General features: G+C 41.0%; 1 protein-coding gene across 2 annotated transcripts in view; it reads left to right on the forward strand.

Annotated features, from left to right (window-relative positions):
- The first annotated feature begins 425 nt into the window (after positions 1-425).
- Positions 426-17,472, forward strand: part of LOC133400091 (doublesex- and mab-3-related transcription factor 1-like) — a 28,954-nt gene continuing 11,907 nt past the window's right edge. The window contains exons 1-5 of one of the 2 annotated variants that reach the window (XM_061672329.1): positions 426-755; positions 3,024-3,201; positions 7,000-7,151; positions 11,650-11,812; positions 12,087-12,183. In XM_061672329.1, coding sequence (XP_061528313.1) covers positions 495-755; positions 3,024-3,201; positions 7,000-7,151; positions 11,650-11,812; positions 12,087-12,088 — 756 coding nt within the window. In that variant the 5' untranslated portion in view covers positions 426-494 and the 3' untranslated portion in view covers positions 12,089-12,183. Of the gene's footprint in view, positions 756-3,023; positions 3,202-6,999; positions 7,152-11,649; positions 11,813-12,086; positions 12,184-17,472 lie in introns of those variants that run through there. The other variant, XM_061672328.1, reaches the window with a different exon arrangement.

Here is a 17,472-nt window from a genome sequence, read left to right on the forward strand (position 1 = left end):
ATAAGAGGTCCTTTTAATATCATTTTTACATGATTATTTTTTTTAAAGTTCTTCCAAAGTCGTTGGTTTGGTAGAATAGACTTAGTCCTTTCATCATCGAACATACACAAAACAATTGAGAAAAAACCTTACAACATATGAATAAATTATAAGTATTTTAAAATAGGGAGTTACTTTTCAACCACCCTGTATATAATAAATGATCAATATATGCAATGAATTTAAGTAGAATGCAAATAATATATACCGGGTCTTGAGTAATCGTTAACATTTGTCATAATCTTAATCATGCCATTTTAATTGAATTATATTGGATTTGAAATTGAATTTTCCCGGACCTGGAAATATAGTGCAGTGTACCTTCCTCCCACATGTGAAAACAACTCCCACGTTTGTACAAAAAAAAAGAAAGAAAGAAAGAAAGAAAGAAAGTTGCTCGAGGACGGGGGAGGACTGGCGTCCTCTCAGCCTCCACCTTCATAATCATCACCATAATGATCACTTTTCATTTCCGAGCTCCTCCGGCCATGAGCGAACTGGCACCTCCGACCGGCGAGCAGCCTCCGCCGTCGTCGTCTCCGTCGCCGCCGGCCGCGGTCCAGCAGCGGGGGCCGCGGATGCCCAAGTGCTCCCGCTGCCGCAACCACGGCTACGTGTCGCACCTGAAGGGCCACAAGCGCTTCTGCAAGTGGAAGGACTGCCAGTGTGATAAGTGTAAGCTCATAGCCGAGAGGCAGAGGGTCATGGCGGCTCAGGTAAACACGCACGCACGCACGCACGCACACGCCTCACCTGTTAGCCGTCCTCCATCACACAAAACGTCAACGATACCACACCGAAACGTTTGATGTATTGAATAGGTTTCATTCATGTGTTAATTGTTCATTAATTAGGCATGACTAGAGTGGAATGTGATTTATGTGCTGTCATTGCTGTCTGGGAAGAAATCAATACATCCATAAATAAAGTCATTGTATCGTCTTCATTCAAAGTGAGAATTTGGAAAAAATGAACATCTGTTTTTTTGTCATATTGGTTAAAACAGTCGATATCAGTTGACAGTAGTACATGATAAGCATGATCTGTGAGAAACAAAATTGCCGTCTTTGGCCCCATCTTTTGCCTCGAATTTGATATCGAGAAACCACTGGGCCCGAGGAAAAACAACCAATCAGAGACAGAAGGCGAAACCATAGGAGCTGTCACTCATTTAGTTGCCCACTCACAGGCTCAACTAAAACATCAACCCCCCCCCCCCATTGCAACACTCCATTACAAGTAAGGTGATTTTCTGGAGTAAAAAGGTAACAGGTCCACGCAAGGCCGCGGGGGTGGTTTTTGCTGAATTATGCTATATGGACTTCATGTAAAGTAATTTAATGATTTTTTTGTGATATGCTAGAGAAACATTTCAATTAGTGTTTAAAAGCTAGCAACTATCCTCGTGTGTTCAGTCACCAATTACTTATTTGTAGAAAAAAACAACAACATATTGTTCAAATGCATTAGGATGGATTTACTGCATTATGCTACATGTATAGTACCATTCTAATAATGACATACTTCCATATTTAGTTGTCCTTTATGTTTTACTCTCGACAAAAACTACTTTGTTGTTGTTTTTTTAAATAGCTACGCTACGGACTCTCTACAGTTGTTGATATTCGCTTTCAATTTCCAACACTAAATTAACCAAATAGCAATAATTGAATGCATCTGTGTTATAGCCTAGCACATTTTAATTAGCGGCCTAATTTGAAAGCTCTGACGTAGCCCCGTGTATTTAATGGTTCACTTATTTGTAAGAAAAATGCTTTGCTCCAATTTATAAAATGTTGGTTAATTATTTAAATCACTTATATTAAGCTTAGTCATTACTATTAAACAGTAGGAAATGTTGTTTTTATTTTTTTCCATTTTTTTTAGCTGCATGATGCGATACTGTACTGTATGTCATATTGTGTATTAGCACGCTAATCGTCGTCCTTAAGTTCTACAAAACGACTTTTCAACGATGTATTTAATGTTTACTCAGTCTTAATAGGATTAGTCATTACTTTGAAATACAGGATTTATTTTGCTGTATTATGCTGTATGTTGTATATTAGCAAATTAATGATGACATATTTCCATATGTAGTCCTCCATAACGTTATACTTTTTGGGACCTTTTTTTTTTTTTTTTTTTAATCGGTAGGCCATGTGTTGTCTATAGTTGTTGTTGATATTTTCTTTCAATTTCCAACACTACATTGACTAAATAGCAGTAATTGAATTCATTTGTGTGGTAGGCTAGCATGTTTTAATTAGTGTGCTAATTTAAATGCTATCACATTTCCCCGTGTATTTAGTCATGGTTAACTTATCGATAGGAAAAACGTCTTTCTTCAAATGTATGGAGTTTGTTTAATTAGTGTATTTTATCTTATGAAGCTCAGCAATTACTAATAAACAGTGGGAAATTAGATTTTTTTTTTTTTGCTCTATTGCTCAATACGTCATATATTAACATGCCAATTAATACACACTAAGTTATCCTTTATGTCCTACTTATTTGGAAAAAAAATACTTTTCAACCATGTATTGAATTTTTATTCGGTCTTAAATATATAAGCTATTTCATTACTATCAAATAGTAGGACATAGAAATACATTTGATTAGTTAGTAGATACAGCAGTAGACAGATTTTTTCTTTGCTATAATATGCTACCTGTAGCATTTCTATTTATCATGTGAATTACGGTAGATTCCAATATTTAGTCGTCCTTGCACTGTAGAAAAGATGCTACAAGTTAGTTGTCTGCATTTTTCATTCATATCTAAAATTGTCCAAAACATTCACAGTAAGAGAAAAAGGCCATTAAAAATGAATGAATTTACAAACTGGTTTATGTACTATATTGTTTCTCCTGCAAATTGGCGGTGCCCTGACACAAATAACCCTTATATTGACGATTGAGCCAATATAATGGATTGATTAGCAATATATTGGTAAATAAATAGGTCATTTTTTGGTCTTCCAGGTTGCCTTGAGGAGGCAGCAAGCTCAGGAAGAGGAGCTGGGCCTTTGCAGCCCGGTGAACCTGCCACCCCCGGCGTCCATGGTGAAGACGGAAGACGATGTCCACTGCCTGTTCACAGCCGAAGGACACCCCCTCGCCCCAGCTGAAGCTTCTTCTTCTTCTCTGATTTCTACCGCGGGTGAGGCATCATAAAACCGTTATTAACTCCACAGGTAATGTTTTAAGGCAACATTTTGCACATTCTGACCCATGATACAAGCATAAAAAGGGGGTCTTGCCAGATTGTGACGTCACAGTGGGCTAATTCACATAATAACTACTCCCACAGTGAGTTCCTCCCCAAAGGACATAGTCGGCTAGACAAGTTCGCATTGATCGAAGTCCTATCGTCTGGGTAAGCAGAGGTGCATAATCAGGTGATATCACTTGAGACTGCAACAGGTGGATACACAGGTTAATTGTACCTCGTGGCATCCAGTGAAAGAGCATTTAATTGTTCCGTCTGTCACTGTATGCCGCTGGCATAGATGAACATGGTGGTCGAGCGGTTTTCTCCGGGTACTCGGATACTCATCCCACATTCCAAAAAAACATGCATTTTAGTTGAATTAAAGAATCAAAATTGCCCTTAGTTGTTAATGGGTGTTTGTCTTTACAAGTCCTGTGATGGGCTGGGAACCATTCCAGGGTGGACGCCGCCTTTCACCCAAAGTCAGCTGGGATTGGCTCCTGAGGGAGAAAAAGTGCGATAGAATTGGGACTGTAACCTACCACTAAAGTCAATATTACATGTTTAATCTCAATTTCTGATACGCAATTTGATTTTTAAGGAAGAGGATATTATGATCGCAAAAGTTTGATTATTTATAACTTTTAATTATAAATGATTGTAAAACTAAACCTCTGAGGTAACATTCTTGTCTGTGCTTTAAATTACAATGTAATAGACAACCTAAGTACCACTTAAATCAATTTTGTGAAGGAGCAGCACTTGCGGCAAATAGTCTGGGTCTTGTCAACTATGTGAGCTCAATCCAAATTTCTCACACCCTGCTGACCTAAACGATCTTGGAGGCGCCACAATTTCAGGGTCAGTCGTACGAGCCATGTTTACTCCTCTCCACTGGACCACTCTCCTGACGTAGTTGAACTAGCAACAGCATTTGCGTTAGCCACACTGTGGGCTCGTCTTATTCGTCACCGCCTCGCTCCGTATGGTGTGTGGGTCCACATAACAGGAACACCGTAGCACGGATAACACGAGACACTTCAGGGAAGACGTTGTAGGCATAGCTTGCTGGATAACGGCATGCTGTAGTGATAGTAATGGGCCAAGTTGCTATTACTAAGTAACTCGCAATTGTGCCGTATCGCCACAGATAGGGTGAAGCCGCCAAGTGCCTATGTAGCGGGGAAGGGGCCGACTCATACCTGAAAGCCCAAGTGCGTGCCTGGTCTTGGTGAAAAATAGTTGAACACTATATCACAACAATTTAGGACTACGTTGCTCTCAGTCTTTGCACATTTTCAGCACTAATGTTCAATAGTACAACCCCAATTCCAATGAAGTTGGGTCGTTGTGTTAAACATAAATAAAAACAGAATCCAATGATTCGCAAATCATGTTCGACCTATATTTAATTGAATGCACGACAAAGACAAGATATGTAATGTTCAAACTGATCAACTTGATTGTTTTTTAGCAAATAATCATAAACTTAGAATTTGATGGCTGCAACACGTTTACCACTGTGTTTCTTTTAACAACATTCAATAAAGGTTTGGGAACCGAGGACGCAAATTGTTGAAGCTCTGTCGGTGGAATTCACCTTCAGCTGTTCAACAGTCCGGGGTCGCCGTCTTCGTATTTTGTAGTCTATTCATTTAAATGTAGGTTGAACGTGATTTGCAAATCATTGCATTCTGTTTTCATTTATGTTTAACACAACGTCCCAACTTCATTGGAATTGGGCTTGTAGAATGTATTTAGAAACAAATCTCTGAATTTACTTTACAGGGTAGCCCTGCGAGGCCATATGGCTGTTTTTGGATTGGAGGCACAAACTTGATTTTGCCATTTCAGAGGCGAAAGTTTGTTCGTGTTTTGTGGCGCCATTTCGGTTTCGATACGTACAGTGTGTTGTTACAAGATTTCTATAGAAATCGATAGAATGGATCATTTCCCGTGGCACACCCGATGAGCTCTCATGGTGCACTGTGGGAATCACTTTTCTCGCTACCAAATAGATATGAAAAGTACATCGCTTCATTCAATTTTTGGCTACGTTTTCGAACATTTTGTCCTTGGTGGAGGTACATCAGCAATCGCTACACACGGTGTGATACGTAAAGCTTCTAAAAAGTGAAGTAAGCGCCTTAAAAGCATCTGGGGAAAGGTGCGATCACTTGGGGAGGCGCACATGCTGATACGGTGTTCCTTCTGGTATCGGAGAGCACATTTTTTGGGAGGTGTGCGACACAACCGGTCAAGGCCGCCGCCGCCGCCGCAGTCACGGGAGCGGGACCAAAAAGGAGGCGAGCACGCGGCAAATCTGCGATGACAAGAGCGAGGCGAGCGATGTGCCGACGTTGGCGCTGATGTCATCTGTTGGACGAGAGAACAATGTGGCCTTGGTGATAAGGCCAAAGTGTGACGGGGATTGGAGAAAAGGCACTTGTCCCCCCGGCCAATGCTCTTGCGGCCTTTAGGTGGTGCTGTTGACCTGAAGTGCTTTGAAAAATTAGGCGCAGCTGTAGTCCGGTCACTGGGCTCGAAACCGGAATTGTAAAATACTGTAGAGATGAATGTAGAATAATGAGAAAATGCATTGCAATATACAGAAATTAAGAAAAAGTGTTGTTGTGTCGAAGGTTTGTTTTAATATTTTAACCCTTTAAAGGGTTAAAATATTATCCAAATATTTAAATAATAATAATAATCATCATCATAATATTAGTTTCTATGTATGTTTTTACACATACATTATTACATAGGTACATAATGTTTTTATTCATATGTCGACTGACTGAGAGAAATCTGCTTGTTTTATTATCATCAATCACAATTAGTAATAATTGTTACTTATGAGTTATTAAGCATGCTATTAATTTTTAAGCGCCTTTCAAATCTAAACTAGCAGCAGCAGCGGTAGTATTTATTAGTCATATTTATTTGCAATAGTATATTTTAGTATGATAATGGTAATTGGCATTACAGTTACTGTATTTTTTATTGTTAACATTTAAATATGATTTTATTATTTGTTATTGTTGTAGTTTTTAGATGTTATGATTTTAATAATATACATTAATTATTTTCTAAATTATTTGATTCATTTAGTTTTTAATAGTATTTTCGTTACGTGTGTTACTGATTTTTAAAAACATATTTTATTATTTGTTTATTTTTATGATTCCATCATTGTCTTTTATTATTAAATTATGACTTTGTATTACTGCATTTTTTAACATCTTAATTCTTTCTTATTATTTTGTATTCCACACCGGCGGTCGTAAGGAGACGAGCATGTCGCTGTCAATTCCACCTAATACCAACAGGCGGAGTCTGGGAGCATCCATCCATCCATTCTCCGAGCCGCTTCTCCTCACTAGGGTCGCGGGCGTGCCGGAGCCTATCCCAGCTCTCATCGGGCAGGAGGCGGGGTACACCCTGAACCGGTTGCCAGCCAATCGCAGGGCACATAGGAACAAACAACCATTCGCACTCACAGTCACGCCTACGGGCAATTTAGAGCCTTCAATTAACCTACCGTGCATGTTTTTGGGATGTGGGAGGAAACCGGAGTGCCCGGAGAAAACCCACGCAGGCACGGGGAGAACATCCAAACTCCACACAGGCGGGGCCGGGGATTGAACCCCGGTCCTCAGAACTGTGAGGCAGACGCTCTAACCAGTCGCCCACCGCGTGCCGCCAGCCTGGGAGCAAACACTTGAATTTGTGTTGTGTTTGTGTCAGGTGCAGGAAGTCGCTCCAGCCCAGTGGCCAGTAGCAGGCCTCTCAATGACGTTCAGTCGGAGCTGCAGTTGGAAACCTCCTACCACAACCTCTACCAGCCCCCCTGCTACTCGGCCTACTACAACAATCTGTACAACCACCAGCAATACCAGGTGACATCATGTTTTAGGGGGTTTTCCGTGGGATGCACCGAGACCAATTTTTTCAGACATTACAAGTACATCCATTTGCATATTCACTGATACTGAGCACTGATAATTGATAATGCCATAACTAAATACGGTGGTGCCTTGAGATACGGGTTTTTCGAGATACGAACCTTCGTTCGACCCATTTTGTTCTTTGACTTGCGAGCAAATATTTAAGATGCAAGTGCTGTATGGTGGCAGTGAATTCAACTCACGTTCTTCAAAAAGCTTTCAAACTGTTTTGCACCACTCCCAGTTGAAGTGTACTGTCAAACTAAACAGCAAACATTAGACATTATCCATTGAAAACAACCACGGCTTTGCCTTAGGAAAGTCTCTTTAGGTTTATGCGAACAATGCAAAATGTCGTAGATGTCCTAACGACTTATGCGACGGTGTCATAACGCTTTAAGCGACGGATATTTGAACACAAACACAGGATATGGAGACAGATACTGGAACTGTACTCACTGGCATTATATTCCTTATCCTCTGCAAAGAAGGACAAATATTACTACAGCTTAATGAGAAGCTGTGAACGTCACAATACAGTATATCTGCATGCCCCAAGTGGCCATCACGTGCACACTGCACAATGTCCATTGAATTGAGGCAAAGAATTTGGCAAAAAAAATGTTGAATTCTCTGCATTGTATTTATTTATGTCAATCCTGCATGTTTTTATACAGGAGAATATTATAGAGACCTAAAAAATGGCCCGCGGGCCATACTTTTCCCACCGCGGCCTTAGCTTCAACGTACCTCTACTGTGTCGACCATAATGAGTGATGCGAGTTGAAGAAATGAGCTCCATAACTCCTGAGCGATCGGGAATGAGGCATTTTAGTTTCCGTGATAAATGTTTGTCAGCCCCGCCCACCCCTCTCCTCGGTAGCAACATGGAGCGTCGGGGTCACCGCGCGCTAGGCGGCTTAGCGGCGGCGCCCGAATTGCAAAGGTTAATGGTGTTGTCTGTCGGCGCAGGAACAAAGTGCTCCGCCTCAGTGCGCAGAGGGGGGAAGCCGGCGGATTAATGCTAATCAGTTAGCACTCCTTACCATAATTTAGCCATCCCGCTCAGTGATTGATAGTATTTTTATCCGAGATGTCATCTCCAGGTTATTCAAATTCAGATGATCGCTTTACTGTGATTGCGTCAAAGTGAAGGAGCCTCAGACACACAACACTTGTATACAGTATATTTTCATATTTCATGTTTTAATTTCAGTCAAAAGCACAATGGAACAGATTGTTCATCAAAACACTGCGTCTTACTTGCAGCGTGATTAAAATGAAAGCCTTACACATTCTTAAAATTGACACAAAATCCTTGAAAATGCTTGAAAATGCGAAGAAAGGATTTCATTTTATCGAGACAGTAGATAAGGTCCATTAAGTTTGTTTACGTGAAAAAAGGCTGCTACCTGCAAGTTTCAATCACTGTCAAATGCTGATTTTATATAATATATAAAAGACATTGTTAGCATTATATTACCCATTTTACATGACGTTTAATGAAGGTCTTAAATTTGATGAAAGTGGCCTTAATAAAGGTCTCAGAAGTCTTAAATTGGGCCTCTTGAAACCTGCAAACCTGAGAAAATCTTTCATACAGTCACTCAAAATATGATCGCAGTCACATTTAATGAGCACGGGGGAGAACATGCAAACTCCACACAGGCGGGGGACGGGGATGGAACCCGGGTCCTCAGAACTGTGAGGCTGACGCTCTAACCAGTCACCGTGCCGCCGCTTCAAACAATATATTAAACAAAACAAAAAAATTGCAAAATACCTCAAAATATTGTGGTATATTTAAGCCCATATCACATATTGCAAGTGGTCACATTGAATGGAGAGTTTTTTTTTTTTTTTTTTTTTTATAAAAGTGCTAACATCTTTAAATCTAAAGTCTTACATTTGGCTTCCTTAAACCTGTTAAAACAATTTCTACACTCATTTTGACACGATTGAACATGTTTCCCACACCTGGTGCTTCCATCTAATGAAGGAGAAGTGTTGAATTTTTAAGTGGCTTTTAAAAAAGGGGTAACAACTTTGAATTCTTTGAAGTCTTACATTTGGTTTCTTTAAACCTGTAAAAAAACAACAACGTTTCATACACTATTGAAATCATATTGAAAAATGTCAAACTATTGAGCATGTTGCCCAGTCCTTGTGGCCACATTTGATCAAGGAGAGGTGCTAAACTTGATGAAGTGGCCTTTGAAAGGGCTCAGAAGTCTTTTTTTGTTTCAAGTTCCTTAAACCTGCAACCTGTAAAAGTGTCGCATACAATATATAAAAAAAAATGATCGCTAAATGTTGAATGAGGGTGAGGTGTTCAATCTGAAGTGGCCCTTTACCTGCAAACCTGTTCCAATAATTCATACGGTATTCACATCAAAATACTGTTAAAATGGTTTGAAATGTAGTGATATATTATCGTTCATATCACCCACTCTTCGTGGTCACATTACGGTAAATGCGGGAGAGGCCTTAAAAAGTTGATCTACATGCAGAGCAGTGCTTCGTAAATTCTAGTTTCAGTTTGGCTGTAAAAAGTAGAATGAGAGAGGAAACATTTAGTTGTTTATCATGTTCGCCATCTAACACCCACCCAATAGCCACCGCGCTCCACACTCACTGGTGCTTGCCCGCCGTGCAGGTGGCTGATGGTGAATCAAATAAGGGTGCTGAGTGCACAAGCTTGCAGACACGAGATGGTGCCCGATAAGGAAGTCAAGACCTCTCAGGGAGGTACAGGCCCCCGAAACTAACACACACACAGACGCCATCATAAAACAATGATTAACTCTTAATAATGTTGATGTTAAAAACAGTTTAACATTCTTAACTGTTCATATGTATGATAAAAATGCAACGCCGTGAAAAAGTATTGGCCCTCTTCTCAAATCCTTATATTTTCGCATCGTTTCCCCACTTACATGTTTAAAATCATCCAACAAATGTAAATATCACACAGCTATAACCCAAGTGAACTTAAAATGATGCTTTTAAATGGTGATTTCATTTATTAAGGATAAAAAACTTTTTAATTTACCCGGCCTTGTGTGAACAAGTAATGACCCCCCTTGTTAAATCATAAATGGAGCTAATTACAATTTTTGGTTCATTTTAAGTGCTCACACCCAAGCTTGATTACCTCCAGACCTGTTCAATCAAGAAATCACTGAAAAAGAATCTCGCCTGACAAAAGATCTAAAAAAGCTGCAACAAAACAACACGATCCAAAGAAATTCCAGAATAGTCGAGAAATAACAGCTGGAGCCTATCCCAGATGACTTCGCGTGGAAAGGCGGACTTCACCCTGAACTGGTCGCCAGTCAGTCGCAGGGCACAGGTAGACACAGACAACCATTCACATTCACACCATCACCGAGTGGGAACTGGACCCACGCTGCCTGCGCCAAAGTCAGGCGAGTGTACCACGACGCCATTAAGTGACCCGGCTTAAAAACAGTCTTCGAAAATCTTTCACACAGTATATAAAAGAGGCCAATTGCCAGGTCAATTTTTCCCAAATGTTAAATTAGCCCAAAATTTGTCATTTTGAGCCTGTCACATTGACTGAAGAAGAAGTCTTTCGTTTGAAATATGGTCAACTTCGAATTGTACAGTATTGACACAGAGGTTCTTTTTTTTTTCCTACAAAAATGATTCCCAACCTCCCCTAAAACTTTACTTTTTGATCATGTCACATTGACTGAAGAAAATGTATTTAATTCGGAAGTATGGCCTTTAAAGTATTTGATTTGGCTTCCTAAATGTGGAAAGCTGAAGAAATGTTTCATACTATTCACAAAGTTTCTTACTCAAAGGAATATTTTGCACAAAATGTGTGGTCACATTACAAAAATTGTTGATATTTTAAGGTCATATAACATCACAGCTGACGAACGGGAGGTCTTAAATTTTATTTGGCTATCTCTAAACCCACAGAATTGTAAAGATCACTGTCACAAAATATTATACTCTGTTTAAATTCCCAGGAGCGGTCCGAAATCTGAGAAAGGGTCTTTAAAATATTTGATTTGTCTTGACCTGTACACATGTTTCATGCAGACGGACAGAATTATGGACTTCTGATTGACTGTCAATGCAAATAATGCGGTTATACAAGGATCATCTCGGCTTGGTGGTCCTCAAAGACAAGCCGGCCCCCCTTGCTCCCCCCGTCGGTCCGTCCAATCTGTATTGTATTTTTCAGAGCCTAATACAAGAGCTGAGTGTCGCTTAAATAACAGTTTATAAAGCTGTCAGCGAGCTGATGGTGTGGACAAGGCGGATGACGTATTGCTCTCGGCGCTGACAGAAATCACATTCCATAAAAAGTGAAATCGAAAAAGCGGCCTTCGCTGGCGAGTAGACGGCTCGTTGCGAAAGTTTGCCGTGCCGCGTGAAGGACTCTCTCACAAGTGTGTGTTTCTCACCCGCGCAGGTGCCTCACGCCGACAGCGGCCGCCTGTCGGGCCACAGCGTGTCTCCGCAGTACCGCATGCACACCTACTACCCAGCGGCGGCCGCTTACCTCCCCCAGGGCCTCGGCTCCTCCTCCTTCTTCACCCTGGAGGACACCAGCTGCTCCGAGGCGATGGCCGCCTGTAAGTCACTCGCAACGCACACGCACATACACCTCGCACCTGAAAGTGGCCTCAATGAAGATATTTCCATCCGTCCATCCATTTTCTGAGCCGCTTCTCGGGCGTGCCGGAGCCTGTCCCAGCTGTCATCGGGCAGGAGGCGGGGTACACCCTGAACTGGTTGCCAGCCAATCGCAGGGCACATACAAACAAACAACCATTAACACTCACATTCACACCGACGGGGCAATTTAGAGACTTCAATTTACCTCCCATGCATGTTTTTGGGATGTAGGACGAAACCGGAGTGCCCGGAGAAAACCCACGCAGGCACGGGGAGAACATGCAAACTCCGCACAGGCGGGGCCGGGGATTGAACCCCGGTCCTCAGAACTGTGAGGCAGACGCTCTAACCAGTTCTACCACCGTGCCACCTAAAAGTATTTCATGCAGTATATTAAAAATCAGGCATGTTTGACTTAAAATCCTCCCAAATGTGGTGTTTCTATCATGTATGACATGACATTTATTAAAGGAGAGATCATAATTTGATGAAAGCCGTTATAAAATGGTCTTTAAAAATATGTCATACAGTAATTAAAAATGGTCTTAGTCAGAAGCATATTTTTTCCTGAAAATTGTGTTCAAATTCCCAAAATTGTCCGTACTTCGAGCCTGTATTGCATCACATTAAAACAAATGAGCGGTATTAAATTTGAAGAAAGTGGCCTTGGAAATGGTCTTTAAAACATTTCATATGGTCTATAAAAGTGTCTTACTCTGAGGCATATTTTACTTGAAAACTGTGTATGTATTCCCCAAATTTTGACATTTTAACCACATATTGTATCACATTTACTGAAATGAAGGTCTGAAATGTGATGGAGGAGGCCCTAAAAAGAATCTTTGAAAATATTTCATACAGTCTTTCAAAAATGTCTAACTTAGAAGTATATTTTCCCTGAAAGTTTAAAATTGCCCAAATTGTCAATATTTTGAGCCTGTTTTCCATTGTATTTAACAAAGGAAAGGTCTTAAATTTGATGGAATTGGCCTTAAAAAATGGGCTTTAAAAATATTTCCTTGCGTATATAAAAAAGTCTTACTCTAATGCATATTTACTTGAAGACAGTATTGAAATTCTCCCAAATTGGACATTTTAATGGCGTAAGGCATCGCATTTACTAAAGGTGAGGTCTTAAGATTGATGAAAGTGGCCTTGAAAAAGGTCTTTATAATTGTCATACAGTAGATCAAAAATGTCTTGCTCAGAGGCATATTTCTCCCCAAAATTGTGTGCAAATTCTAATAATTGTTGACGTCTGTGGTATCGCATTGCAGTTAACGAAGGAGAGGTCTTCAATTTGATGGAAATAGCCATAAAAACCGTCTTTCAAAATATTTTAGCATATAAAAATTGTCTTCCACTGAGGTATATTTTACTTGAAGACAGTATTTTAACTTTGTATTGCATCAGATTTACTAAAGCAGAGGTCTTAAATTTGATAAAAGTGGCCTTACTTCCTATGGTACATCAAAATGTCAAACTCAGAAGCATGTGTATTTCTAAAAAATGTAATATTTGCAAAATTGTCAATATTTTGAGCCTGTATTGCATTCAAAAATGGAGAGGACTTAAATGTGATGGAAGTGGCCCTGAAAATAGTATTTCAAAATATGACATACAGTATAAAAAATGTTTTATTCTGGGGCATATTTTACTTGAAGTCTGTTTTCGAATTCCCCAGAATGTGACATTATAAGTGCATGTCGCATAACATTTACTGACGTAGAGGTCTTACATTTGATGAAAGGGGCCTTAAAAATGGTCTTTAAGAATGATTCATATAATATGTCCAATATATTGCAAAAAATTTTTTTTCTAAATGTGTCTTCAAATTGCAAAATGTTTTGTTATTTTGTTTAATGAAGGAGTGATCTTACATTCTAGGGACGTAAACATAAAAATAGTCTCTAAATGTTTCATACAGTATATCAAACATATTGTAAAATGTCTTACTCTGAGGCATGATGGAAGACTGTTCAATTTCCCCCAAAACATGACCTTTTAAGTGGGTATCACATCACATTTACTAAAAGAGAGGTCTTCGATTTCTTCGAAGTGGCCTTAAAATGGTCTTTAAAATGTTTTATTCAGTCCATCAAAAATATCGTAACATGTTGTCCAATTCCCCCCAAATTTGACTTTTCGAGCCCCTATGGCATCGCATTTAATGAAAGTGAGGTCTTAAGTTGAAAAAAAAAAGTCTTAGATTGGGATTGAGCTGTATAAATTGAATGTCAATGCAAATTTTGACAACTCTGACACTACCCATGAAGGTGAAAAAAATTGCTGAGTTGACTTTCACCATTTCACCTAGCGCAGCACCGCGAGCCTCAGCAGCTTTAAGAGCCCTGCATCTCCTTCGTATTTGTTTTGGACTTTCACCTGTCTGTTTCCTGTGAGGGTCCCCCGCATCAGCCCCACGCTGCCCATGGCTCCACGCTCCATTACAAGACCACAAGCGCCTTCACCGCGGGTGGTCCCACATTTGGTGGCGGCCCTCCTGTGGTCCCCACTTTTTTCTTTCCCTTCACCTAACAGGAAATGCCTTCCAAAACATTGGGTACACCTGCCATAACTAATAATACCCATCACCTCTACATGTAGCATGAAACATTCAACATGAAATTTAGTAGGGTGGTCTTACATGAGTAGACACACTAAAAAGTCTCAAGAAACCATGTCCGAAAAGACTTGGGAAGTCTGCCATTTTGGTTCGATGCAGCCATTTATAGTAATGTTTGCCATTTCCAGGGTTCCTTCAAAGACAAAACCTTCGAGATTTTGTTCAACTGCTACCAATTTTGAATCGTAATTACGAGACTGAAGCGTGATGCAAAACTGCAAAAACATTGAGTTTTTGTCATTGCATGTGGGACGACGAGCATGGCGACGACGTTTGCTGACTCTCCATAAAACAAAACTCTTAATGACTCAACTCCACAAGGTCAGCGCTACTGTATGCGATGTGTTTATTCTGTCTGGAATCGCACTCTTGCATCATTTCCTCACACTGCCAGAATAATCATTGGGCAAAAGCAGTAGCTGGCATTCCTCTGTAGTCATTTATTTCCACATCTCTTGTGAGAAATTCGGATGCGCATGGATTCCACATCTTATCGGACAGTTGATCCCCATCCAGCACGGGGGCGTCTTCAATGGATAGATCAGGTCTTGTCCGAGGCGACGTGTCTGCGCAACATTCCTTACGCTTGCCCGAGCTTCCTGCGAGCAAGTCCTGGACTGCGCGGCCTTGAACCGAGGCCAAGAAGACTCGCTAATCTTATCCAGCCAACGTGTCATTCAGCAGTGTAATAAGCATGCTGTTCTTGTGAGTATCATCAACATTGATAGATCTGGTATAAATAGACTTTTTCAAACGTGATTACTGTATTTCCCCATATAGATGGTTCCCTGCCCAGGAATAGAAATAACAGACAGTGCCACTAGATGGCTTTACAGTAATTCTGTCACGTGGGGGGGGGGGGGGGGGGGGGGGGGGGGGGGGGGGTGTTTGAAGGCAAGGCAAAATTTGGAGGACCCAAGTGCAGGGAAGCAGGGAGGCAAGGCAGAAGTCTCAAAAATATTTTATTCCAAATCACAGGCAGACAAGGATCATGGAAAAAGCAAACTAAACAAACTCCCCAAACTGATCATCAAAGTAACCAAGAAACACTTGAATAAACCTAAAACTGGAAACAAGACATGACTACTGAAACTACACTACAGTACTCATAATAATAATCAATAATAATAATATGACCTTTGTGAGTATCTCGGATTTTCAGATATTGCGGTTGGATTTTCACTCCCGCAAGGAGCACGGGGATCATTGTAATTACCTAGCAATATTGTGCATTCGGAGGTAGTATCAAAGTGCAGTAAGAGAGATGAAGCCTCTTCTCAGGAATACCGTAATGCCACAAGTTGACTAATTTCGACAAACTTGTTGCGTCGAAAACAATTGTCGGTTCTGTGTAAAAAAAAAAAAAAAAAGGGCAAATGCAGATAAATGCGTGATGGCTGTGATGTGGCAATTTTGCACGATCTCTGTGTAAAAGAGGTTAAATGGACCGGTGAAAAGTTGACACACAGATGTGAATTTGACACCTGACACTCACTTCTCCCACCCTGTTGTGTCGAAAGCAATTGTCACTGTCTTGTTCGTTGGGTTCTATGTAAATGGGCAAAGGCAGATCTGTTGTGGCAATGATGCAGCAATTTTGTGGGATCTCTGTAAAAGATGCTAAGGGGAATGTTTAAAGTCTGGGAGGGGTGTGAATTTAACACCTGACACTCACTTCTTCCACCCTGTTGTGTTGAAAGCAATTGTCGCAATCTTTTCCTCTGAGTTGTGTAACAAGGCAAAGGTGTATCTTCTGTTAAGGTGGTGATACTGCAATTTAGCAGGATTTCTTTGTAAAAGAGCCTACATCCATCCATCCATCCATCCATTTTCTTCCACTTGGAAGACCCTTGGTTGGGTCACTGGGGCAGCACCTTAAGCAGGGAACCCTGGACTTCTATCTTCCCCTCCACTTAGTCCAACTCCTTTGGGTGGGAGCCTGAGGCGTTACCAGACCAGTCGGGAGACCAATACGGAGTCTGCGTTACTGGAGACGCTGCACCGATCTGCCTGTCGATCTCTTCTTCTTTCACTTGTGAATAAGATCCCAAGATACTTGAACTCCTCCATTCGGAGCAGGATCTCATCACAGACCTGGAGAGGGCACTCCACCCTTTTCCGACTGAGGACCATGGCCTCAGATTTGGAGGTGCTGATTCTCATCCAACCGTTTAACACTCTGCAGTGAAATGCTCCAGCAAATGTTGAAGATCGCCAACAGAACCACATCATCTTTAAAAAGCAGAGACGCAATATTGAAGCCACCAAACCAGACCCCTAATTGCCTCGGCTGGCCTAGAAATTCTGACCATAAGGGTTGTAAACAGCATCAGTGACAAAAGGCAGCCTTGGCGAAGTCCACCCTTACTGGAAACTAATCAGATTTATTGCCGGTAATTCAGAGCAAACCCTGACAACGGTCATATAGGGACCTAACAGCCCATACCAGGCGGTCCAGTACCCCCTACTCTTGAAGCACCTCCCACTGGACTCCCTAAGGGACACGATCGGATGCCTTCGAACACCTGACACACACTTCTCTCGCCCTGTTGTGTTGAAAGCAATTGGCTCAGTCTGATGCAGTGTTTGACCACGACATAGAAAATGCTGGTACTGACGTCATTTAACTATTTGATTGGGGGACGTTTTGTAAAGTTGTACACAGCCGTGGCAATAATCCGCTTCACTGGATTCTGTGTAAAAGGTAAAGGAGGATAACTGCCAGAGCTTTTGTCGTGAACGTAATGCTTCCATTTTGTAGGATCTCTGTGTAAAAGAGTGTTGTCGTCAACATCATTCCTTGCTGTAATATACTGTATTAAACAGTAAACTGTTTGAATGTCAGACTACAGAAGAAGTGTGCTTCTAGTTTGTTGGCTTGGGCCTGTAAGAAGCTGTCCAAATGTGGACCAGCCAGGAACAGGAACTAGTGGGAGGCACCTTGCAGCTGCCAAACAGCGCTACGACAGATTTATCGAGGCTTCCAAGGCG

The sequence above is a fragment of the Phycodurus eques genome, chromosome 3 (genome assembly GCF_024500275.1).
Source record: "Phycodurus eques isolate BA_2022a chromosome 3, UOR_Pequ_1.1, whole genome shotgun sequence".
Lineage (NCBI taxonomy): Eukaryota > Metazoa > Chordata > Actinopteri > Syngnathiformes > Syngnathidae > Phycodurus > Phycodurus eques.